This window comes from Moschus berezovskii, chromosome 8 (assembly GCF_049115385.1).
Source record: "Moschus berezovskii isolate FMDL1 chromosome 8, NW_MosBer_1.0, whole genome shotgun sequence".
NCBI classification, from domain to species: Eukaryota; Metazoa; Chordata; class Mammalia; order Artiodactyla; family Moschidae; genus Moschus; species Moschus berezovskii.
The window spans coordinates 106,978,244-107,002,745 of NC_142467.1; the positions used below are offsets into that span (position 1 = coordinate 106,978,244).

General features: G+C 51.5%; 2 protein-coding genes and 1 long non-coding RNA gene across 8 annotated transcripts in view; 2 read left to right on the plus strand and 1 right to left on the minus strand.

Moving 5' to 3' along the window:
• Positions 1-1,136: 1,136 nt before the first annotated feature.
• On the plus strand, positions 1,137-3,102 carry LOC148777184 (uncharacterized). Of its 2 annotated transcripts, none has more exons than XR_016038118.1 (3): positions 1,137-1,635; positions 2,031-2,116; positions 2,971-3,102. It is a non-coding gene; the product is annotated as an uncharacterized LOC148777184 (long non-coding RNA). The 2 variants fall into 2 exon arrangements; XR_016038119.1 differs by having other exon boundaries at positions 2,977-3,098.
• A 60-nt stretch (positions 3,103-3,162) lies between these two features.
• On the minus strand, positions 3,163-22,317 carry IL12RB1 (interleukin 12 receptor subunit beta 1). 2 transcript variants are annotated; one of them, XM_088839191.1, is made up of 16 exons: positions 22,155-22,317; positions 20,702-20,764; positions 19,699-19,816; positions 19,145-19,314; positions 16,568-16,686; positions 16,123-16,156; positions 15,280-15,405; positions 14,436-14,518; positions 13,109-13,346; positions 9,759-9,926; positions 8,943-9,080; positions 8,288-8,443; positions 6,566-6,700; positions 5,299-5,404; positions 4,924-5,005; positions 3,163-4,187 (listed from the first exon to the last, which is right to left on the minus strand). In XM_088839191.1, the coding sequence occupies exons 1-16, from the start codon at positions 22,213-22,215 to the stop codon at positions 3,816-3,818; spliced, it is 2,169 nt and encodes a 722-aa protein (XP_088695317.1). In that variant the 5' UTR covers positions 22,216-22,317; the 3' UTR covers positions 3,163-3,815. The 2 variants fall into 2 exon arrangements, with proteins under 2 accessions (XP_088695317.1, XP_055287146.2); XM_055431171.2 differs by having other exon boundaries at positions 16,568-16,707; positions 22,155-22,316.
• Positions 22,318-22,392: 75 nt separating this feature from the next.
• The window catches only part of MAST3 (microtubule associated serine/threonine kinase 3), a 46,350-nt gene continuing 44,240 nt past the window's right edge, over positions 22,393-24,502 (plus strand). For all 4 annotated transcript variants that reach the window (XM_088839184.1, XM_088839188.1, XM_088839187.1 and 1 more), the window contains exons 1-2: positions 22,393-22,535; positions 23,034-23,170. In XM_088839184.1, coding sequence (XP_088695310.1) covers positions 23,135-23,170 — 36 coding nt within the window. In that variant the 5' untranslated portion in view covers positions 22,393-22,535; positions 23,034-23,134. The remainder of the gene's footprint in view (positions 22,536-23,033; positions 23,171-24,502) is intronic.

Here is a 24,502-nt window from a genome sequence, read left to right on the forward strand (position 1 = left end):
ACTGGTTGTGGGGTTAGGGTGTTCTTTTGGGGGTGGTGGGAATGCTCTGGAACTAGATAGTAATAATGGTTCCACAACAATGTGTATGCCACTGACTTTTTCACTTTAAAAGCATAAGGGGAATTCCCTGGTGGTGCAGCGGATAAGAATCCTCCTGCCGATGCAGGGGACATGGGTTCGATCCCCAGTCCAGGAAGATTCCATGTGCCGCGGGCAACAAAATCCTATGAGCTGCAACTACTGAAGCCCGTGTGCCTACAGCCTGTGCTCTGCAACGACAGAAAACATTCCCATGAGAAGCCTGGGAACCACAGTGTAGAGCAGCCCCCAAGCACTGCAGCTAGAGAAGGCCCTTAATGAAAGGGTGAATACTGTGGTATGTGGACACAGCCTTAAAAAGCAAAAATGAACGGGCAAAGATGCACAGTTAGGGGAAGGGCATTTCATTTCAGGCCAAGGGCCTGGCATCTGCAGGGTGAGGGCAGGGTCACATAACAGGCCAGGCCAGGGCTGTTCTGTGTCACTTCCTGCACCCCAGAGATCCCTGATAGCCCAGCCCCATCCTGGCTCAAGAGAGGCAGAGACAACATCTCTTTATGACCAAACTACCCAGAGGCTGCTGGGGCGACAGAAGAAGCAGGCTATCTGGGGAGGTAAACTGAGGCAGCCTCTCTGATGGAAACGTGCATCTTAACTCATGGGGGATCAGTCTCTTTGTCTCTTGAGACCCTCCACCTCTCCTGCTCCAGAACCTCCCCTCCAACCCCCACAAACTTCAGAATAAAAACTCTTAGGTCCGCAGGCTGCTGGAGGCTGTGACCTCTATCCCCACCCTCACCTGTTCCCCAGGGACCACATCTGCCACAGGGCCTTTGCTCCTGCTGTTCTGGCCTCTCTTCACCATTTGGCCCCAGCACCACCTCTTCCAGGAAGCCCTCCCTCACTTCTGTTCCTCACACTTTCACTCGTCACCTGCCCAGGTTTATTGTAACTTTCTTTGGGATGATTAGATTAGCTTCTGTCCTCCCTACCCAACCAGGAGCCCCTCATGACTAGACCAGTTCTGACCTGTGCAGAACAGGAACTGGTATAGAGCAGGTGCTTGATACTGATTTCCTGAGTCAAGGAAGGAAGGAAATTGTGAAACAGGGTCTACCGCAGTCTTGACTCCTGGCACTGCTGGGAGCAGCTGAGGAATCGACAGTGAGAGAAGCCCCAGAATAATGAGGACACAGCAAGCGCTCAGTTACCACTGGGCCAGGGCTCTGCTAAGGAGGATTGCCCAGCCCATGCAGGTGGGGCCCTCAAGCCAGTGCCCTGAACCCTCTCCTATTATACAGACGGGCAAGTAGAGTCCCAGAGAGGAACTCCTTACGGGTCATTTTCTAGCAGCAGAAACAGAGCTCAGAATGCCTTTAACAACAAGAAAACCAGAATGCTGGGCTTCAGGCATGGCTGGATCCAGGAACGAGGACGCCATCTCTCCCTGTTGCTGTCCTTTCCACAAGCTTCTCTTCCAGGCATGTTCAGCCTTCCTCGAACAGAAGCAGGGTGTTCATTTTCTCCATTCATTTCAGCAAGAATTTCCAGTGGTGCTCCATGAATACCAAACTCCTAACTCCATGGACCCAGGAGGTGAGTTTGCCAACTCCAAGGGCCACCTAAGTGGGTGCTGTGCTATTGATGGGCCCAGTACTGGGTCCCCTACTGGGACGGCCAGCATGGGGGCATTTAGCTCCCTGAAGGTTCCGCTGTGCACACGTGTATGTTGGGTGAGGGAGAGGGCAACTCTGGACCCGGGGTGGGCAGCTCCGAGCCTCTGGGGGTCGGGTCACTCTGGTCTTTCTCATGAGGCTGCTGACCCAGCACCCCCTCTATCCTGTCCACTTGGTCCTGCCAACTGTCCAGGCCTCCTCCTCAAGATGCAGCCCAGCCCTCAGGAGAGAGGAGGGCTGATCTTTAGGGGAGGGTTTAACTAGAGGAGGGCGCAGGTTGAGTGCTTGGACCAAGTCTTCTATTTTCCCATCCAGATGGGGAAACAGAAGACCCCAAAGAGGAAGAGCCAGGACCTCTTGACTCTCGACCCTACCTGCTGCCAGACCTTCTTCAGCCAGAGGTCTCATCTTCTTTTGCCACAAAATTCAGTGGTTCTGAGTTTTAATCTCCACCCTGTCCCTGTTTAAAACCGCAAGAGTGTGTTTTGTAAACTCTCTGGGAGGTGGGAGGGGGCTGGGCGGACTGGGCATGGGAGACACGCCCTGCTGCTGCCGCCTAGTGGCCATAGAGGGAATCAGCACTTACTCGTTCCAGAATGAGGGAAAGTCTGGTGGGGAAAGTATAGGAAGCAGTGGTTTCAGGGTGTGTCTGGGCAGTAAAAGTTCTGCTGCGGTATTCGATGTTAGGATGAGCGAAGAATCCCAGGTCTCCGCCTGAGCCCTGGACAGAGGAATGGGGCTGGGGGCAACCAAGCCTCCTCCTGTTATTTATTTATTAAGCCTTAGACAGCCCCCGCCCCAGCACCTTGTGAGGTCTACATGATCATCACTCTTGTTTTAATTTTTGGAGTTTGGGTGAATGTTATTCTAAATGGGGTAAGAAAATCGAATAGTAACAAAAGCAGTTAACTATTAAACTTAATTGCTGATTCAGTAAGTTTAAAATCCTATCTTTTTTTAAAAATTCTATCTTTTTAAAACCACTCAATGATTTTTAATATTTAATACAATCAAATCTAGTGAAAGCTCTTTTTATCTAAACCTTTAAAATGACTGGAAAACTAAAACTTAATTCCCATTCATGACTGCACTGCACTCTTTGCTAATGCAGTAATCTAGATCTTCCTAAAGATGTTGTGGCTTATAGCAAGGTAGTTTCTTCTTCTCCACCCTAACTTTATGGAATTTTCTCCTTTGTTTTCAGTTTTTCATTTTCTCTTACAATAACTTCATATTTCTCTTTCATTTTTTCCAGTTCTAGACAAAGCAGCTCTATTTCTGGATTTTCTGGGGTAGCAGCTCCCGAGTGATGCTTTAAAAAAAATTCCAAAGCATTATTAGATTTCTCTGGTTCTTCATATTTGTCCAGCACCTCCTGCTTTTCCAAGTACCTCTGGAACTGCTCAGCAGTTTTGTGATGAGATATAGTGACAGCAGCAGCGACCTCCCCATTTTATTATTTTTTTATTTTATATTTTCACCCCCACTTTACAGGTGAGACATCTGCGGTCAGGGAGGAGCCATCACCTCCCTCAGAATGTTTAGCCTTCTTTTCCCCACATCTGGATCATCCAAGCCTGGACACCCTGCAGTGCAGCACAGAATTCTGCGCCCAGATTCCCCATTCAGACAGGATGCTCAGCCCAGGATCTGGGATCAGCCTGAGCCTCTTTGGGCCCCCCTTCAGTCTATCCCACACACCCCCCCAACAGGCCAACCACAGCGCCCTACTCCATGGATGCCAGGTCATGGCCCTGGGTAGCAACTTCTGTTTCAAGGTGGTTTTTAAGGTTCCCACCATAGGATTGTGGCAGCTGGTGCTGGGCAGAGTCAGCTTCTATGGAGGGCAGTGGCTCCAAAGCCTGCGGAGTGAGGATGGAGTCTGAGCCACTCGGCCTGGATTAGAGTCTTGCATGTGCTGTGTGGCCCCAGGCCAGTCACTAGCCCTCTCTGAACCTCACTGAGGCTCACTAAAATAGATCAGTAAGACAGCCATGTCACTCAAGGTGGCCATAGGGATTCAGGGCATCACGTGAGTGTGGAAAGAACAGGTTGAGTATGCAATAAACACTTAATAACCCGCCATCGCGGTGGCAATTGTCAATCTTCTCTGTAAGAGGAGGCAGATGCTCCTGTTTCTCCCTGGGAACCGAACCTGGGGGTCTGCCTTAGGTCCCCCAGGAGCAGCAGTGGGAATCTAGCCGCCTGGGCAAGGCTGTCCTCCAGACTGGCCTGCCAGCCAGGCCCCAAAGCCCCAGTCTGAAGGCATCCTTGCATCTGCTTCCTGTCCTTCAAGGGCAGCTCTGTGTCCAGGGCTGGCTTAGGGGCACGCAGAGGCAGCTCCATCTTCTTGAGAGTCCCAAGTGTGCCCATGTCAGCTTCCACGCCTTTTTCCCAGGATATATTCACCATCAGGGCCTCTTGTGGAGACACCTCCTCTGGGAAGTCTGCTGGGCTGGTCCACTGCCAAACCTGGAGAGGGAGGGCAGGGTCAAGGCTGTGGGTGGGGCCTTATTTCTCATCCACACAGGATGGAGTGGACCAGGTCCCTTCTGGCTAAACTCGCTAAAATCCTGAGGCCAATTCGAAGATCAATAGGAAGGGCTCCCCATTTCTCTTTGGAAAACTGTTTCTCTTCCTCTGATGAGTGATGTGGTTGGGCAGGACAGTAGCCCCAGGCTGGTTCTGGATCAGCATGTGATCCTGGCCCAGTCAATCAGAGCATTCCAGCCCCCTCATTCCAGTGATAGGCCCACGGATGGGCATGTGATCCAAGCTGGGCCAATCAGTGATGGCCCAGAATTTTGCTGCAGTTCATGGGAGAAAGCGATACCCTGTTTCCACACAAGGAAGGCTGAACCTGGCTGGAAAAGAAGCCTGTAGGGAAGCTAGCACCCCAAAGAGATGGAATCCTAGTTCCTGGATCCAGCCATGCCTGAGGCCCACAGTCTTATAAATTTTTTCCATCAGGTTATGTTGTAAAGTCACTTGAGTTCTGTTTCTGCTACTAGGAAATGATCCACATGAAGGTCACTTTGGGTTTCTATTTGCTTATCTATAAAATAGGGTAGTTTTTTTTTTTTTGAGTCCTTGCACCAATGGTTTGGAAAGAATAAAGAGAGTTCATGCATGGCCATTACTCTTCAGAGCCCTAATCCATATATGGACCCAATAACCAAGACCTGAAATTAGAAAGAGGGGCCCTTACCTGCTTCCCCTGGCTGCCAGAGAACTTGATGGCAGTGCTGGCACCAGGTGTGGGCAGAGGTGGGCACAGGTGCCTTACAGCCCTGGGAAGAGAGAGGAACTGGTTTGTTCTTACTTTTTGATTGTTCTGACCTATTTCTTTCATCTCCATTAGGTTACAATAAGGGGAGTGAAGATGTGGCTGAGGGGTCAGAGGAGAGGGAAACTGACAGACCCAGATTGAAATTCCAGCACTGTTGGATGCCCTGGGCCTGACTATCTGGGCCTCAGTTTCCTCATTTTGAAAGTGGACATAAAAACCTATTTGGGGTTAATGATTATTATTATTCATACTATCACCATTGCAGATCATCTCAGGGGAGGGGGTGCAAGTTACCTGTTCAAGCCGATGTACCCAAAGATTCCCAGGAGAAGGATGCTCATGAAACTCCCCAAAGATGCGAGGAAGATGGACAAGTCGGACAACTCAGAAACGTGGACTTCTAGGAGCAGAAGAGCTTGGGCTGAGGGAGACACACCTTCTGCCTCTCATTGAGGAGGGGACTGGGAGAGGCGGGCCCTCCGTCAACTCACTGCTGACCCTGGTGCAATGTGAGATGCTCTGAGCCTCAGTTTCCTCCTCTGGGAAGGGGGCCCGGCCTGCCCCGTGACCATGGGACAAAGCCCTGGCGCACTAAGTGCTCAGGACACCATAGCTCTGATCACCTGCAGCTGGGGCTCGTGTGGTTGCCCCCTGGACCCAGACCTGCCCACCACTCACCTAGTCTGACTCACTGCTGCTTTTACAACAAGATTTCACTGCGAGGACAACAGGTAGGGACTCTGGCAAGAACAGGGGTCATTCGGTCCCCAAATCTCCCACTTCCACATGACCCAAGACAACAGGGCCCACCGACTTCCTTATGTTTGTGATGAGCGATGTTCATTCATGTTCATTCATTCCCTCAATAAATACCCACCCCTGCTCCCTCCCTCTCCCCAAGAGCTCCAAGGTTGGGGGAGGCAGAGCCCAGAAAGACACCCCCAACTGCTTCCAAGGTGTCAGGCCAGGTAGGCGGGGCAATCACAGCTGGAGGGGATGGGGATGCCCCAGAAGGAAGCCTGGAAGGCTTCCTGAAGGAGTGAGCTTTTGAGCTGAGTTATGAAGGGTGAATAGGAGTTTGACAAGGAGACCAAACATTCTAGGCAGAGGCCTGCAAGGGCAAGAACATGGGAGTGTGAGAAAAGGTTTATGGGAGGAAGAAACAGCAGAGGAAGCTGGTGAAGGAGGTGGGAGCACGTCAGCCTGTGACGTGCTCCTGAGGGAGATTCATGGGGAGCGATGGAAATTTGGAAGGTCAGGGCAGAAATGCTTGTTGATGTGGGGTGTGGGGCAATGCATGCTGGGTGAATACAAGGTCCACCCCCTACCCTCCTCCATTCAGGCTTCCCTGGTGGTACAGATGGTAAAGAATCTGCCCGCAGTGCAGGAGACCCATGTCTGATCCCTGGGTCGGGAAGATCCCCTGGAGGAGGGCATGGCAACCCACTCCAGTATTCTTGCCTGGAGAATCCCATGGACAGAGGAGCCTGGCGGGCTACAGTCCATGGGGCTGAAAAGAGTAGGACACGACTGAGTGACTGTCACTCACCCCCTCACTCACCGATGGTGAAACGCAGGGGCTGGCTCCAGGCGCCCCTCCACTTGGCTGTGTCTGCGCGAACCTGCACTTTGTAAGCTGTGCCAGCCCGCAGACCTTGGAGGGTCACCCGGGTCTCTGTGGGCTTCACGTGCAACTCTGTGAACGGGAGGCAGCGGTGAGTCCCCAGACCCCCTTTATTCTTGGCTCCACCCTGGGAGGTGAGGATGGGGGTGGGGGCTCACAGTCATTTTGTGGAAAACTCTTCCCTAAATGCACCCATTCACCTCAAGTTTATTTGGAAAAAATATTCTTCATCAAAATCTTCAGCAAATGATGCTGTTTTTCTCAAATTCTGACCAATACACCCTTCCCTCACTCCTAGCCCACTCTCTGCCAGCCACATGTGCCTTCTCCTCAGAATGCCCTAAAGGCATCAGGCTCCACCCTCAACCTCAGGGCCTTTGCATTGGCTGACTCCCTGACCGGGTTTACCCTCTCCCCAGATGGCTACATGGTCTCCTCCCTTATCTCTTTTCCGTCTTTCAGGTCAGGGTCAGGGTTACCTTTGTCTAAGTTGTTCCCCCCCAGTGTCCCCAGCACCTCAGCACACAGTAGGACCTCAACAAGTGTTTGGGAATGGGCTGACTTAAAAAATAAAGCACCTTATAAAAATCTTTAAAATGAGAATACAATTGGTGGTGTTTGTCTAGAAGAAAAAATTTCCTAGAACCCTAAATCCATATTCTTTGTAAACATCCAAGAGGAACATTCTTCAAAAGAAATTTCAGGGAAGTTGGTACATTTGGCCAAATGGGTAGTTGGTGCATGAATCTTCAGCAATTTGGCTTTTGGCAAATCGGTTTTCAGCAAATGGGGCTGTTTCTGGCTGTGCCGGAATATGTCACCAACTCCCATTAGGCTTCATTTCCCCTCTAAATCTACCTGATGGAGATGCAAAAGATGCGGGTTCCATCCCTGCGTTGGGAAGAGCCCCTGGAGCAGGAAGTGGCAACCCACTCCAGTATTCTCGCCTGGAGAATTCCATGGACAGAGGAGCCTGGTGGGCTACGGTCCACAGGGTCGTAAAGAGTCGGACACGACTGAGCGACTGACAGTGCGTGCATGAATGCACACTCCCTCTAAACACCACAGGGTGACCAAACTGGTGGCAGACGTCTACGTCTGAATCTGGAGAGCCCCCATCACCCCCACCCCCCAGCCCCCCTCCCCTACCCCTGGCATCATGCCTTGCCCTGTGCTGGGTTTGTGCAGAGAAGGCAGGAAGTAAACCCATGGTCTTGCTGGCCTGGCCTGTTGCTGCAGGAGATGGATGGAAGAGGCTGTGTCTGCAAGACTGTGTTAACCAGTGGGAGAATGAGGCTCCCGGTGCAGGAAACGACAGGAAGAGCCAGCCTCGGTGAGACCTGCCCTGTACATCCTCATTTCTTTCCTTCTTATGGGGCAGGAAGGGGCACCTGAGTTCAAATCCAGACTTGCTTAACCTTTGGGCAGGTGAATCCCTCTGCAGGCCTCAGTTTGCCCATCTGTGGAATGGGGACAGTCATGCCTGCTCCATGGGAGTTGCCGTCAGGGCCAATCAAACGATGAGTCCAAGTCTATCGTTTTATGGCTGGGGAAACCAAGGCTCAGAGAGGGACAGTGAGGTGCCCAGGGTCACACAGCAAGGCAGACTCAAGCCCAGACCCCTTCCTCCCCCAGCCAGGCCTGTGCTGCCTCACCTACCAGATACTTGGTTGCTATCCTCCTCCTGGCAGTACACAATGTACTCCTTTAGGACGCCAGGACAGGTGCTTAGCAGAGATGGTGTCCAGTCCACAGACACCGAATCCTGGCCGAGTTTCTTCACCGACACGTGCTGTGGGCTTCCGGCCTCTGAGGCTGCAATCACACCATTGCCATGGTCATTTCCAACGGCGTTGGCTCAGCATGTTCTGCCTGCCCAGCTGGTACCGTCCAGAGACCCAGGGAACCATGACCTCCAAGTCAAGCAGGCCTGGGTTCAAATCCTGGCTGCACTACTCTGGTACCATCACTTCCCCTCTCTGAGCCTCAGTTTTCTTACCTGTAAAATGGGGCAGTGCCTCTTGGGGTGTCTTAGAATCTGAGTTGACTTTTTTTTTTTTTTTTGCCTCTCCATGAGGCATGTGGGATCTTATTTCCCTGACCAGGGATTGAACCCACACCCCCTGCAGTAGAAGCAGAATCTTAACCACTGAACCACCAGGCATGTCCTGACTGAGCTGACTGCTAAGTGTCTGGCTTTTGGCCAGCACCTGATAGGCAGTAGGTGCCTCTAAATGGTATTCCCCATTCCTTATACCCAAGGACCACTGCTGAGTCCCCAGAGGAGACCACCCTGCAGGTTTGGGCCACTCACCATTGCCTCCAAAATGGTAGGTGGACAAGACTGTAGACCATGAGGTTGGCTTCTCCGGGTGTGCAGAGGCAAAGATGGTGATGCGGTAACATGCCTTCTGTTCCAATGCCCCAGATTCTTGGCTCCAGCTGTGAGTTGCTGGAAGGATTAGCAAGGGCCAGGCAAGTGAATAGATTGTGTCCCCACCTTTGCACCTGTGCCATCTACCAGGAACTTTTAGAACACTTCTACTCATGCCTCAAAACCCTTGCATCAATGTGCCTTCCTCCAGGATTCCTCCAGGATTCCTTCGTTTTGCCCTCTCCCAAAGCATCCCCACCTTCTCCAGCACAGCTCTTACACCATGGTGCCAGGGGTATCTGTGTCCAGCCTGTCTTCCCCTGGAAGCTCTTGGAGGGCCAAGCTAAGACTGAGGATTTGGGGGGACCAGCCAAGACCAGGGCAGAGAGCAAGAGGCTGCCTGGGCCATTCAGCACCCCCTCTTTCCCTCCAGAAGCCTCATTAATTTGCCACTAGCATCTTGCTAGTTGCCACCTTTCCTGGCACCAGTGAGTGTTTAACAAACACCCTGGGACGTGAGACTCATTTCCTGCCAGGGTGCAACCTGCCCAGGGCTGAGCCCTGGCAAACCAGGATTGCAGCAGGAAACTCTAGACTTGTGCCAGTAGGAGGGTCCAACAGGTCCCCACTTCTGTGTGACCTTGAGCAAGTAGCAAGACCTCTCTGGGCCTCAGATGCCCCACATGGAAGATGCCTATAGGTCTGAGTTGACTGGGAGCTCTAATGGAGGATGCAGGGTAACCAAAACTACGGTACCCATTCCAGCAGCGTCCGGGTCCTGGGGCGCCGTCACAATGCAGGTGGCAAGGTTCTTCTCCTGGCCCTGGAGCTGCCACTCAATGCAGTACCTCATTCCCTGGGCCCGGGCTGGCCAATGTATGGTGGTCCCGTTGGCTCCGGCACTGATATTCAGAAGCCCTGGTTCTGGAAGAAAACAAGGGATGCGCGTCAGACCAGCGATCTTATGCCCCGCCCCCACCCACCCACCCAAGGCTCTGAGAGCCCCATCCGACTCTCTTGACAAACTCTAACCCCCAAGGGGCCGGGAGTGTTTGTATCTGACTCTGTCTCCCCACGCTGGGGGCTGCCGAGTTGGGGTCTGAGCACCAAGGGGACAGCAGCGGCCGTTTGAATGAATCGAGTCCTCCCCCAGCCTGACCACGGGTTCTATGCAAGGATGCCCACCATCAGAACTCCCTATGCTGCCACTTCTACCCTGCCAGGCTGGTAAGCAGATGCTCCGGCAGATGCCTGGCCGCCCACCACCCGCCTCGCCCCGTGGCAGTGGGTGGCTGTGGTGGGGGAGGGGCCTCCTTGTCGGACCAGCGCTCAGATGACACACCCACTCAGCCCTCTTGGGCTCATCTCTGCCACTCCCTACAAGGGTCTCTGCACCAACCTGACAGGTGGGTGCTGCTTCCAGTTCTAGAGAGAAAAGCTCTCATTTACTGAGTTCTGACTGCATGCACCAGGCCAGGGCTGTTGTACAGTCACCATGATCAATGATATAAATCATATCAGTATCATGCCACATCATATCGAATTATATCAATGATATAAAAACTGAGGCTCAAAGACAGAGAGCCACCAGCTCAAGGTCACATAGCAAGGCCATGGCCCAAACCAGACCAGGAACTGACAGACTTTGTGATGCGCCGCCCTGGCAAGTGGCTGCATCTGTCTGAGCCTCAGTTGTCCCATCTCTGAAATGGGCATCGTTGTAACCGACCTGCTGGGTGCTCAGCAGCATCAGGACTAAGGTGAAGCAAGCAGGGCACTTATCTCGGGCATGAAACTTAAGGAGGTGTCAAAGACTTCAGTCACCAGTATTAGTGCTCTTTTAACACAATATTTTTTTAAAATAGAAATGAATGGAAAATATGTACTGAGCACTATTCAGGGTTGCCAAACAATGGAAACAGCTTAAATGTTCATCAGTGGAAAAACAGATAAAGGAAATGTGGCCCATCCACACAGCAAAATATTACTCAGCCATAAAAAGAATGTGATACAATGTGGTAGAATCTTGGAGACATCAGGCTGAATGAGAGAAACCAGACCCAAAAGATCACAAAGCATACGCTCAGTTTCTGTGAAAAAGCCCAGGAAAATCCAGAGACAGAAAGGAGATCCGTGATCATCAGAGGCTGGGGGAGGGGATGGGAAGTCACTGCTAATGGGGACAGGGTCTCCTTCTGGGGGTGATGAAACGGCCCGGAACTAGATGAGGTGGTGGTTGCGTAACACTGTGAGTGTGGTTAGCGCACCAAAGTGTGCTTGTTAAAATGGTTCATTTTGACATGTGAACCTCTCCTCAGCAAAATATGTGTGTATCTACGTACACATACATCTTGATTTTTTAAATTTTAGGTTTATTTTTTATTGGGGTAATGCTGTTTTATACCAGAGAAGGCAGTGGCACCCCACGCCAGTACTCTAGCCTGGAAAATCCCATGGACGGAGGAGCCTGGTAGGCTGCAGTCCGTGGGGTCGCTAAGAGTCGGACATGACTGAGCGACTTCACTTTCACTTTTCACTTTCACGCATTGAAGAAGGAAATGGCAGCCCACTCCAGTGTTCTTGCCTGGAGAATCCCAGGGTCGGGGGAGCCTGGTGGGCTGCCGTCTATGGGGTCACACAGAGTTGGACTCGACTGAAGCGACTTAGCAGCAGCAGCAGCAGCTGGTTTATAATAGTATATGTTTCATGAGTGCAGCATAATATTTCGGCTTCTGAATATCCTACTGTGTGCGCACATAGAAAATTTAGTTTCCGTCTGTCACCACAGAGCTGATGCTCTTTACCCCGCCCCTCCCCGGCTCTCCGGCTGGTAAGCGCTGCTCTTTCCTCTCTGCCTGCGCGCCGCTCTGCTCTGTCCATTTGTTTATTTGGGCAGTCAGTCAGTTTGTTGGTTTCTATATTCCACATCTGAGAGAAATCACAGCACATCTGTCTCTCTCCACCTGACTTATTTCACTAGGATAGTATCCTCCAGGTCCGTGCGGGCTGCCACCAGCGCCAACATTTCACTCTTTTTACGGCTGAGCAGTTTGCTCCACTGATGGTCATTTAGGATGTTCCCATATCTTGGCTACTGTGAATAACACGGCAGGGAACATAGGGGTGCATATATTGTTTCCAATTGTGCTTTTCTTTTCTCTGGATAAATACACAGAAGCGGAATTGCTGGATCATATAGCTCAGCTGGTAAAGAATCTGCCTGCAATGCAGGAGACCTGGGTTTGATCCCTGGGTTGGGAAGATCCCCTGGGAAAGGGAATAACTACCCTCTCCAGCATTTTTGTCTGGAGAATTCCATGGACAGAGGAGCCTGGCAGGTCCATGGGGTCACAAAGAGTCAGACACGACTGAGCAACTAACACTTTCACTTTCCATGGTAGATCTAGTCTTAAGCTTTTGAGGAATCTGCGTTCTGCTTTCCCTAGTGGCTGCACCAACTTACATTCCTGCCAATAGTGTGCAAGGATTCCTTTTCATCCACATCATCACCACTGTTTTTTTAATTATATGTAAATATATGTATGTGCCTGCGTGCATGCTTCAGTTGTGTCCAACTCTGTGACCCTATGGACCATAGCCTGCCGGGCTCCTCTGTCCATGGGATTCTCCAGGCAAGAATACTGGAGTGGGTTGCCATGCTATCCTCCAGGGGACTTTCCCCACCCAGGGATTGAACTTGCATTGGCAAGCAGGTTCTTTACCACTAGCGCCACCTGGAAAGCCCTTAATAGACGTATGCCTGTATATAAAGTGAGCAAATTGCCTAGATTTTAAATGAAGACAGGATCAACCCTGTTCTTGTACAACCCTGCCTTACTTGACACCCTGATCCTGCCCCTGGTCCCAATAAAACTTTATTTACAAAAACAAATGTTTGACCTGAGCTGTAGTTTGCCCGTGAGATTATTTTTTGAACTATCACAACACTATGCCTTTTTAAAAACACTATGCATTTTTGATTACTAACTTTTGATACACTCCTAAATTAGACACCCCCTTAAATTTTTGTGCTTCACCTAGTCTAGCTGAGGTTCAGAGTATGTGCTCAGCTCCAAGGGGCCCTCCCACCATCCAGTCAAAGGCACCTGAGTGGATGCAGGCAGGAATGTGCCATGTCTGATTGGGGCCGAGGCCAAAGCGATTCCGGGAAATGACGGCCAGTTCATAGGCAGCACCCGAGAGGAAGAGCTTTTTCTTCAGGCGCAGAGTCCTCTTGGCCTTGGTCTGACATGGGCAGGACAGCATGTGCAGGTGGACGTGGTAGGTCACCTCCATGCCAGAGTCAGGCCCGAGGCAGCCTTCCGGAAGCTCCAGTTGGGGCAGCTGTCATGAGTGTGAGAGATGGTTTTTTTTTGGAGACCTGAACATCTCCTTGTCCCCATGGGTTGATATCAGGATTCAGCCCATGAGCACAGACTCATCCACAGGCCCAGGTGATAACTTGAGCAAAAATTTACAAACTAGTAAACCTCAGTGCTGGCAAGACTGTTGGGAAACTGACACATTCACTGATCATTGGTCTGGGGAAAGGGGGGAATAATTTGGCAAAACCCACTGAAAGCCAGGTGGGGAAAAAAATAAAGCTTCCATCTTTGAATCCAGTTACCTCAAGTCAGAAAATTTTTTCTAACAAAAAGAATTCAAATTATAGGGAACCTAGGAAGAAAAGGAGCTTCCCTATAACTTTACTGTAACAGGTCATTGGGGATCTGGCTGAATCAATTATGGTGAAATCAGGGGTTGAAACATATATTTTTGCCCCTGACTCAGGCAGGAGACTTTTCCTCTGCACCTCAGTTTCCTACTCTATAAAACAGGTACATTTGACTATACTTAATAAGTTGTTTGGGGGACTTCAAAGCAATTATCTCCCATCCAGACCAACACAGTCAACTACTTCCTGGCCTCCCAGCTTCCACCCGAGCCCCCCACAATCTATTCTCCCAATGGCCACAAGAGGGAGCCTGTGAACACCTGCTGCTACTGCTAAGTCACTTCAGTCGTGTCCGACTCTGTGCGACCCCATAGACGGCAGCCCACCAGGCTCCCCCATCCCTGGGATTCTCCAGGCAAGAACACTGGAGTGGGTTGCCATTTCCTTCTCCAATGTGTGAAAGTGAAAAGTGAAAGTGAAGTCGCTCAGTCGTGTCCGACTTGTAGCGACCCCATGGACTGCAGCCTACCAGGCTCCTCCATCCATGGGATTTTCCAGGCAAGAGTACTGGAGTGGCTTGCCATTGCCCTCACACACCTCCCATGGCTCCCCATTACCTTCAGATTTCAACCCACAGTCTTTCCAGTCTCATTACCTTCACGGTTCATATCCCTGAGCTTTACACACTTCCACTCCAGCCTCTGGTTTCCTTCTCTCTCTCCCCAGGCTAGCCCGCAGCCCAATGACAACCATGTTACCTGCTCACGCAAGGTCACCTGCCTCCTCCCATCTGGGCAAAGCGGCTCTACTGAGAACTTCACCCCAGCCTGTGGAGGGGCTTCTGCAATGAGACAGCAAAACGGTGACACTGGGGGTGGTGCCCTCACTCACAACCTCCTGCAGACCCTGGATGGAGTCATGGGGCCATTTCCCTCCCTCCCATGTAACACAGCATTCTGTGGGTTACAGGGTTTTCAGAATCTGCAAACATGGAGATCCGCCTCATGAGGGTGAATATACTTGATGCAATTGGCTAAAAATGGTTCAAAAGGTCAATTTTATATCATGTCCTTTTTTTTTTTAAATACTATAGATTTTTTTAAAAATCTGGAAACAACTACTGGAGCTGTTTCCCAGCAGATACACTCTTGGGCAGGCAGGAGGAAGCGCCAGTTCAAAGGGTGGAGGCCAAACATTGACGGTCACCCCATCTCTCCCTTGCACCCCCACCTTGGGCTACATCTCCACTCTGGAACTGCCCAGGCTCCAGCTTCCTGTGTTGTTTGGGAAAATCCATCTTCAAAACATAGCTACATGCACCCATCAACTCCTTGTTCAGCTTTCAGAGAACAAAACGCACCAAACTAACCAGAAGGAGAGAAGGACTGAGAAATGTTTTCTTTTTAGATTACGGGTTGGCTGCATTTTATAAAGTGAAACTCGCTCACTGCCCTGTCGCCTAGCACCAGTTTTCCCTAATTTCTCCCGCCACCTTATTTCTAACACCCAGTACCTTATTGCTAACACTCACCACCTTATTTCTGATCCAACTACCATCTTTCAGATGCCCATATCCCTTCCTGTGGCCCAGGGTTTTCTCACCAGGGGGGATGCACACAGGGCTGCTCCAACTGCTCCAGGGACCTCCAGGGACCCCTGGCCCCAGACGCCGCCGCCGCAGCTGGAATTCCTGGGCCATGTCCATCTCCAAGGGGCAGAGGCATGACTCTGAGGAGAAGCAGAACAAACTTCAGGCCAAGGGGCTGTCCCACAGCTAGGAGTACCCAGAGCTTGGGATAGTCACTTAGCCGTCATGTACATATTAAGCACCAACTGTATGTGCACTTATTGAGCATCAACTGTGTCCATGCACTTATTGAGTGCCAACTGTGTTCATGCATTTATTGAGAGTTAAGTGCGTGCCAGACCCTGGGGACAAGAACAGTCAGAATAGGCCAGGTCTTGTGCTCTGGGACCTCAAGGATCACCCACGTCTTAAACTGTCTGGGGTTCGAGTCTCAGCAATACCATTCCTTGGGATGTGACCTTGGCCTTATTGGGCTTCTCAAGCCCAAGCCTATGTTTCCTCCCCTGTGAAATGGGAATCATCCAATATTGAACTACAAGGGGGCACAAAAAGTCTACAAAGAATTTAGCACTGGGCCTACGACACAGTGGGGGCTTCTCCAGTGGCAAGGCAGTAAAGAATCTGCCTGCAATGCAGGAATTGCAGGAGATGCAGTTTTGATCCCTGCGTTGGGAAGATCCCATGGAGGAGGGCTTGGCAATCCACCCAGTATTCTTGCCTGGAGAATCCCATAGACAGAGGAGCCTGGTGGGCTACAGTCCATAGGGTCGAAAGAGTCAGACACAACTGAAGCGACTTAGCACTAGCACACAGTGGTTGCCTAATTAATGCTAACTTGCTGCTGCTGTTATTCTTACCAAAGCCAGAATCATCCTGACGTCCACAGTCACCCTAAAATGAGATCATATATATACATGATTTTACATTTGGTGTTGAAAATATTGGTTAGCTCTTCAGAAATCTTCAACAATTATTTTGCTAAATGCCACATCGAACCCTGGATTGGATCTGGGAACAGCGAGAGGACATCCTCGGAAAAGCAAATGAAGGACTTCCATGGTGATCCAGTGCTTATGAACCTGCCTTCTAACTCAGGGGGTGCAGGTTCAATCCCTGGTCTGTGTGAGCAAGGGTAGTCATAATCAGATCTTCAAGTCAGAGACAGATCCCAGAGGCTAAATATGGGGCAAGAGTGGAGGCCAGGTGGAAGGGGTGATAGGTACAGAGACTGCAAAGCTGATGGGGGAAATGTGAAGGTGCCCTGTGCCCTGTGCAGACCGCTGGTCTGGGGAATAAACTCACCAGCGTCCACGGGCTGCCAGGTGTGCGGTGCCGGAACTGTACCTCAGCATCATCCTGGCGGGCTGGCGTCTCCCACTCCATACGCAGCTTCCCTGCTGACTTGGACACCTTGATGTTTCCTGGGGGAGGGTCGTATTTAACTGGAAGCAGAGATGGGGTTGGGAAGGGAAGCAGGCGTGTGTGTGAGCTGTGGGTCCCGAAAATCCCAGAAAACCTGCACATGAGCCTCCTGGTCCAGAGAAACCCCCAAGGCCCACCCTCGCAAGACCCGTCTACGCCTGGGACTCTATGAGTCAAAGAGTTAAGATTTATACACAGGATCCCGTTAGTAAAAATATCTTTAAAATATTAGCACTCGTTGCTGGCAAAGCTATGGTGAGACATACTTCTGTAACCAGTTCTATCTGCTTCCTTGACTATGCCAAAGCCTTTGACTCTGTGGATCATAATAGACTGTGGAAAATTCTGAAAGAGATGGGAATACCAGACCACCTGACCTGCCTCTTGAGAAACCTATATGCAGGTCAGGAAGCAACAGTTAGAACTGGACATGGAACAACAGACTGGTTCCAAATAGGAAAAGGAGTACGTCAAGGTTGTATCTTGTCACCCTGCTTATTTAGCCTATATGCAGAGTACATCATGAGGAACGCTGGGCTGGAAGAAGCACAAGCTGAAATCCAGATTGCCTGGAGAAATATCAATAACCTCAGATATGCAGATGACACCACCCTTATGGCAGAAAGTGAAGAGGAACTCAAAAGCCTCTTGATGAAAGTGAAAGAGGAGAGTGAAAATTTTGGCTTGAAGCTCAACATTCAGAAAACAAAGATCGTGGCATCTGGTCCCATCACTTCATGGGAAACAGATGGGGAAACAGTGGAAACAGTGTCAGACTATTTTTTGGGGCTCCAAAATCACTGCAGATGCTGATTGCAGCCAGGAAATTAAAAGACGCTTACTCCTTGGAAGGAAAGTTATGACCAACCTAGACAGCATATTAAAAAGTAGAGACATTACTTTGCCAACCAAGGTCCGTCTAGTCAAGGCTATGGTTTTTCCCGTGGTCATGTATGGATGTGAGAGTTGGACTGTGAAGAAAGCTGAGCGCCGAAGAATTGATACTTTTGAATTGTGGTACTGGAGAAGACTCTTGAGAGTCCCTTGGACTGCAAGGAGATCCAACCAGTCCATTCTAAAGGAGATCATTCCTGGGTGTTCATTGGAAGGGCTGATGCTAAAGCTGAAACTCCAATACTTTGGCCACCTCATGCGACGAGTTGACTCACTGGAAAAGACTCTGATGCTAGGAGGGATTGGGGGTGGGAGGAGAAGGGGACGACAGAGAATGAGATGGCTGGATGGCATCACCAACTCGATGGACATGAGTTTGAGTGAACTCCGAGAGTTGGTGATGGACAGGGAGGCCTGGCGTGCTGTGATTCATGGGGTCGCAAAGAGTCAGACACGATTGAGCGACTGAACTGAACTGATGTTTCTGGAGGACTATTGGGGAACTCTCACTAACTTTTTAAACTCACTTCAGGGAGCCTGACCTAAGGAGAGACATTTGTCACCCTTCCTGTCTTTAGGTCATATGGTGTTTGATTCTACCTCAGGGCCTTGGCACTTGCTGCCTGGACCACATTTCCCTATCTTTATTCCTACTGGACCTTTTTCATCCTTCAAAGACTCAGCTTGATCCAGGAGCCTTCCTGATCTGCCAGCAGGATCTCATCATGAGTAACGGTCATGCCTTGTCCATCACCCTACTTGAATCTGGCCTCCATGAAGCCTTGTTCATCACCCTACTTGAATCTGGGCTCCATGAAGCCTTGTCCATCACCCTGCTTGAATCTGGCCTCCATGAAGCCTTGTTCATCACCCTACTTGAATCTGGCCTCCATGAAGCCTTGTTCATCACCCTACTTGAATCTGGGCTCCATGAAGCAGGGATAGGGCTGGGATTAGGGTGAGGAGAGTGAGGTAGATTTGTACAAATACAGGGTCAGATCCTCTCTTTATTTAAAATCTTGATATTTTGTTCGTCATGGCTTTTTTTTTTTTGCATCAATATTGATTTTTTTAAACATTGCATCATGATCCTGTTTATCTTGACTACTGAGGTTTTCCGCCACTGCCCCCCCCCTTTAAATTTTGCGGCCAAGCAGGGCGCCTCATTCACCCTTGCCTCGTCCCAGCCTTCGCTTCGACCTCCTTTGGCCTTGTGCATGTCCCTTATGACTGAGCATGGCTCACAGTAGCAGCTCAGTACATCTAAACCAAGGGTGTGTTGTTGATTAACAAAAACAGATTTTAAAGACCCAATAGGATCTTGGGAGCATTACAGTATCAAGGAGAAACCAGAAGCTACCTAAATATCCAGCAGTAGGAGATCGGTAAGGGGACCATGAAATACTCTGCCAAGTCACAGGGCAGTGTTGGATGGGAAAACAGCTGGCACTATCCAACCCCTTGCCAGGGACCCAGAATCCCCCACACACACCCAGGTTTTGGCTTGGGGACCAGAAGCTTCTCTGGGTGAGGAGAGGGTAGTGGGGAGAACACGGTGCTGACCTGACCTGTAGAGGCTCAGGGTCACGTTGGGGGACTTCTCTGTCCGGTTGGCGGCCCGGGATTCCACCCAGAGAGTGACATTGTGGAGCACGGATATGCCATCCTGGTCGGAGAACTGCAGCTTGGTGGCTGAGCCTGTGGCAAAGTAGCAACAGCGGCCAGACTGGAGGCTGCGGGAAGGAAGGTATTGGTGCCGAGTCTCGTGGGTGACGCACATCACATCCCATTGTCCTCTCCTGCCCCTTTCTCCCCTCCTCCCCAGCCTGGGGGCTTCTCGGGGGTCAGCCTGGGACTAAGGGTTTTGGAGGACCCCAGACTCTCCTAACAAGGCCTGTCATGGAGGGAAGGAAGAAATGAATGGGTGGCTGAGTGAACAGAGTATGAGTGAGTGCGAGGCGAGGATTACGGAAGGACAGAGGGGTTCTCACTGCCGCCCGCACTGGGCACCCACCCGTACTGAGCGCCCACAACACGGAGTCCCAGCCGAGGCCAGGGAGGGGCGCAGACCCTGAGAGCAGAGGCGGGGGCTGCGGAGCGAAGGGCAGGCTCCTCACCAGCATCTGAGGAAGTGGCTGACTCCAGCTGCAGGGCCCTCGTACTCCCAGGAACATTCGTAACCAGCGCTGCTGAATACCCGGTAGCAGCTCAGGTCCCGGGGGCCTGAAGCTGAGCCTGGAGGTTTGAGAATAGGCTACAGTGTCAGGGAGGGGGTGTCCCCAGACTGACACAACTCAGGGAGGTATCTTTGTGACACTTATGTAACCCAGTATGACCTCAGCTTAAACACGCTGTGGCTTCCAGCACCTTCCACTGCCCTTCCCACCTGTCTCCTGCCATCTCCCCTGCACTTCCTGCTCCAGCCACTTCAGCCTGGTGTTCAACCATATCAGACTCACTCTTACCTCGGGGCCTTTGCATGTGCTGTGCCCTCTGCCTGAAATGCCCTTGCTCCAGATCGTCACATTCCAGTTTCTCCTTCAGAGTCACCGCCTCAAACACTAGGTTATTTGAAGCAGCCCCTTCCCTCTCCACCACCCACTCTGTTCTGCTTATTTCATAGCTCATCATTATGCACAGGATATGCATTAGGGTGACTGTTGTCCACCGCCTGCTCTAGGCTGTGACCCCAGGAACACAACTGGGTTCACAGCTGACTCCTTCACATCCAGGACCGTGTTGGCACATAATAACTGTTCAGTAAATATTTCTTGAACTAAAGAATAGATGAAACGCCTGCCCAGGGGCAGATTAGTGAATTTGTTATAAGCATGAGTGTTCCAGCAATGCTTGCTTCAGGGAAGGCAAAATGTTTAGCAGCTGCTTAACCCTACACGCTGACCAGTCAGGACAGACACAGCCCTGGACTCTGTTAGGGAGCAGACAAGCTCACAGAGGTGAATGACTGCCCTGAGTTTGATGAGGACAGGCTGTCAGGCCAGGGCTCCCAAGGCCCCAGTCATCAGCTGAGCAGGAAGGATCTAAGGGAGGGGCTGCTAGGGATGGGTCAGTCAGAGCCCAGCACCAGCCCTCCCTCCCATGACGGGGAACTGCCCAGACCTGAGTCTGCATCTGGGTATGGTGGGCTCTGAAAACAGCATCCGATGGTACTGCAGGCTTCAGCTGCAAAGACAATTAAGAGATAATGGCGGTTTCAGCCTTTCACTGCAGAGGGAGAGGAGCTCACCCAGGGATCATCCACACACCTGTCCACTTTCCCATCTATGCACCCCCCACCCATCCGTCCACCTTTCTATCCATCTGTCCATCCTCACATCCACTTATCTATCCATCCAGCCATCTATCCGTCTTTCCATCTACCCGCACACCCATCATCCATCCACCCATCCACTCACATGTCCATCCATCCATCCATCCACTCATCTGTCCATCATCCATCCGTCCATCCATCCACTCATCCTCCCATCCATTCATCATCCCATCCATCCACTCATCTGCCCATCCATTCCCCCATCTGCTTCTCAGGCTGCTCCTCTAAAGCAACTCAGTGTCCTCTGCCCCCTACCTTTTGCTGGTCTCTAGACCTGCCTGACCTCCAAAAGTCCTGAAGCCTTGCTGATTTCCAGTTTACAGAGAGGGAAACTGAGGTACAAGGAAGTTATCCAAGTTTATGCAACAGCAGAGTTGGGATAAGAGTCCAACCTTGGCTGTTAGAAAGGGCTGAGTCCTTTCCGGTTGGATTCCACAGGATGGAGAGAAAGTGTGTATGTTACATACACTAGATCCATAACTATTATATACATGCTGCTAAGTCACTTCAGTCGTGTCCGACTCTGTGTGACCCCATAGACGGAAGCCCACCAGGCTCCCCCGTCCCTGGGACTCTCCAGGCAAGAACACTGGAGTGGGTTGCCATTTCCTTCTCCAATGTGTGAAAGTGAAAAGTGAAAGTGAAGTCGCCCAGTCGAGTACGACCCTCAGCAACTCCACGGACTGCAGCCTACCAGGCTCCTCCATCCATGGGATTTTCTAGGCAAGAGTACTGGAGTGGCTTGCCATTGCCTTCTCCGAACTTGCTCTTTATCCGTTCCTTCGCTACTCCCCACTGAACTCTGGGGAGTGGGAAAGATTCAGAGATTTATCCCACTCCACCCTGGTAGCTCAGCTGGTAAAGAATCTGCCTGCAATTCAGGAGACCCTGGTTCGATTTCTGGGTCGGGAAGAGCCCCTGGAGGAGGGCATGGCAACCCACTCCAGTATTCTTGCCTGGAGAATCCCCAGTGGCAGAAGAGCCTGGTGGGCTACAGTCCATGGGGTCACAGAGAGTGGGACACGACTGAGTGACTGAGCACAAAGTACAGAAGACGAAATCAGGACCGGAGAGGAGATGCCCAGTCTGACATTGGGAGTCATAATTACTAACGTCCCATTGACAGAGGGAAAGACTGGGGCACGGAGACGCAGAACCAGCCCTGGCACCCAGTCCACAGCCCTCCACACACACAGCCCCACCAGCCCCAGAAGAGGTGAATTGTCAGGGTAGGGGACTCACCGCCCTGCCTGTGGAGCAAGAGGAGAAGGAGGGCGACCAGCCTGAACCTCCATTGCCCCATCCGGTCCTTGAAGAGGGCAGCAGCCCCAGACGAACTTCTGTGCTGCCGGTGAGGCCCCAGCCACCAGGTCCTTCCTCACCCAGGAACACGCTGAAGCTAATAAAGAAAGACTAAAGAGGTTAAAAAAAAAAAGTTATGAGACACGGTCCCTCCCAGGGCAAGTCAAAGTGAAAGAGAAACCCAGGAAGTTAGCTTGTGGGTAGTGGCCTCACCTAGGCCACAAACCCACCCGAACCCTAGACTCTGAGCTAGACCCAGAGCTAGACCCCCTGAGGGTCTGGGGTCTTCTCCGCTGACTCCAGACGGGAGCCAGACACCAGGTGAGAGCCCCATGGGTGGCCTGGGGCTCTGTGTACTTGGCTGGGTCTCTAGCCCTCTCTCGGAGAAGGCAATGGAACCCCACTCCAGTGTTCTTGCCTGGAGAACCCCAGGGACGGGGGAGCCTAGTGGGCTGCCGTCTCCAGGGTCCGACTGGACACGACTGAAGCGACTTGACAGAAGCAGCCAGCCTTCTCTGGCCCACTTCTGAGATCCAGGAGCTACATGAGAGGCCGGGGCCTTTGAACGTCAGAGTTCACTCTTCTGACAAGTTGTTATGCAGTGCTTTCTGTAGCCTGGACACCCCCAAAACGTCCACCTCATAGTTTCCCAAACTCAAACCTGAGTCCCGCGTCTGAAGAATATCCTTGTTTCCTTCAGATTCAACTTAGGCTTTTTTCTGTGTCTGTTTCTCAGCCAGAGATGGGGAGGTTGGGGGCGGGGGTTGGGGGGGAGGGAGTTGTCTCAGTTTCTGATCTTCTCTCCCACTGTCAACAAAGGTCCGAAATGCCCATGGAAAAGAGCTGATTCACGCTACAAAAAGGGGATAACACCCCCAAAGCAACATCCTGAGTGGAAAAAGTCAGGCCCAGCAGCCCACATGTGCGACTCTGTGTACATGAAACGTCCAGAACAGGTAAATGACAGAGCCAGAAGGCAGAATAGTGGTTTCCAGGGGCTGGGGGAGGGGTGAGGAGCGACTGTTCGTGGGGATGGGGTTGCCTTTGGGGATGCTGGAAATGTTTTGGAACTAAATAGTTGTGATCATCGTACAATACAGTGAATGTTCTAAGTGCCACTGAATTGTATATATTAACACAGTTCATTATACGTTGTGTGATTTTCACCTTAAAAAAAAAGATGTTCTCAGAACCCAGGTGGACAAAAAGCAGGATAAGGGTCTCTCCTGGGGAAAAGCATCTGGGGAAACTGAGGCCCGGGGTGGGTGGGAGGAAGCACTTTTTCTGAGAGCCACTTCTGAGAGGCAGCTGGGCCAGCCAGGGTCAGGCCCCCAGCAGGCCATGAAGTCAGAGCCATTGGAACAAAGAGGCAGTGTTCCAGGCCTGGCACAGTGGGGACGGGGACCCTGTGATCCTGTACAGAACAGCCTTCACTGGCAGCAGGGCCCAGGCCAGGCCAGGGGCGGAGTAGCTGTGAGGTCTGGGGGAGGGGCAGAGACAGAGAGAGAGCTGAGAGACACAAGGAGAGAGAAATTTAAAGATGGAAGAGACCCCTGGAGGTGGGGAAATCAATGGGCCCCTCTCAGCGATCCTGAGACGCCTACTCCAGGTGCCCCATTTCACAGATGGAAAAACTGAGTCCAGAGACACTCAGCCTACTCAGGGCCCTGGCTAGAGGTAAAGACATAGATGCAAACCCTGAGGCAGAGCCCCCCACCCAGTGGGGCTGAGCTTCCATGAGCAAGGCTCATGCCCTAGGGCTACCTCCTATCCCCAGGAAAGTCAGGCCTCCCAAGCTTCAGCTTCCTCATCTGCAAATGGGCTAGAGTGAGGATAAATAGGGCTTCCCCAGGGGCTCAGCGGTAAAGAATCCACCTGCAAGGCAGGAGACACAAGAGACATGGATTCCATCCCTGGGTCAGGAAGATGCCCTGGAGAAGGAAGTGGCTACCCACTCCAATATTCTTGCCTGGAAAATCCCACGGATAGAGGAACCTGGTGTGCTGCAGTCCATAGGTTCACAAAGAGTCAGACATGACTGCCCAACTGAGCGCAAGGATACACAAGGGTTGCTGCCGACCAGACAGCCAGTACAATTTGTCATTCTTTGGGGGCTCTCAGGGGCCTCTGCTCTTATCACACTTCTTTCCCATCCCCCCAGAGTTAGAGCAGCCACTGAAAAACCACCAAGGGGTGGAGCAGAGCTGGACACAGATGCTCCCAGCTCCTTGAGGGTTAGGGGCCGGCTGCAGGGAGAGGTAGAGGTTGGGGGGCTCTGAGCAGGACCA

What these genes read in the sequence shown, in the direction of transcription:
- IL12RB1 (XM_055431171.2), bottom strand. Translation starts at nt 22,215, where the DNA reads ATGGGGCAATGGAGGTTCAGGCTGGTCGCCCTCCTTCTCCTCTTGCTC. An exon ending in CTGGCAGCCCGTGGACGCTG is followed by an intron (nt 16,157 to 16,567) that starts GTGAGTTTATTC and finishes ATCTCATTTTAG; the next exon opens with GGTGACTGTGGACGTCAGGA. An exon ending in GGGTACATCGGCTTGAACAG is followed by an intron (nt 5,006 to 5,298) that starts GTAACTTGCACC and finishes CTCTCTTCCCAG; the next exon opens with GGCTGTAAGGCACCTGTGCC.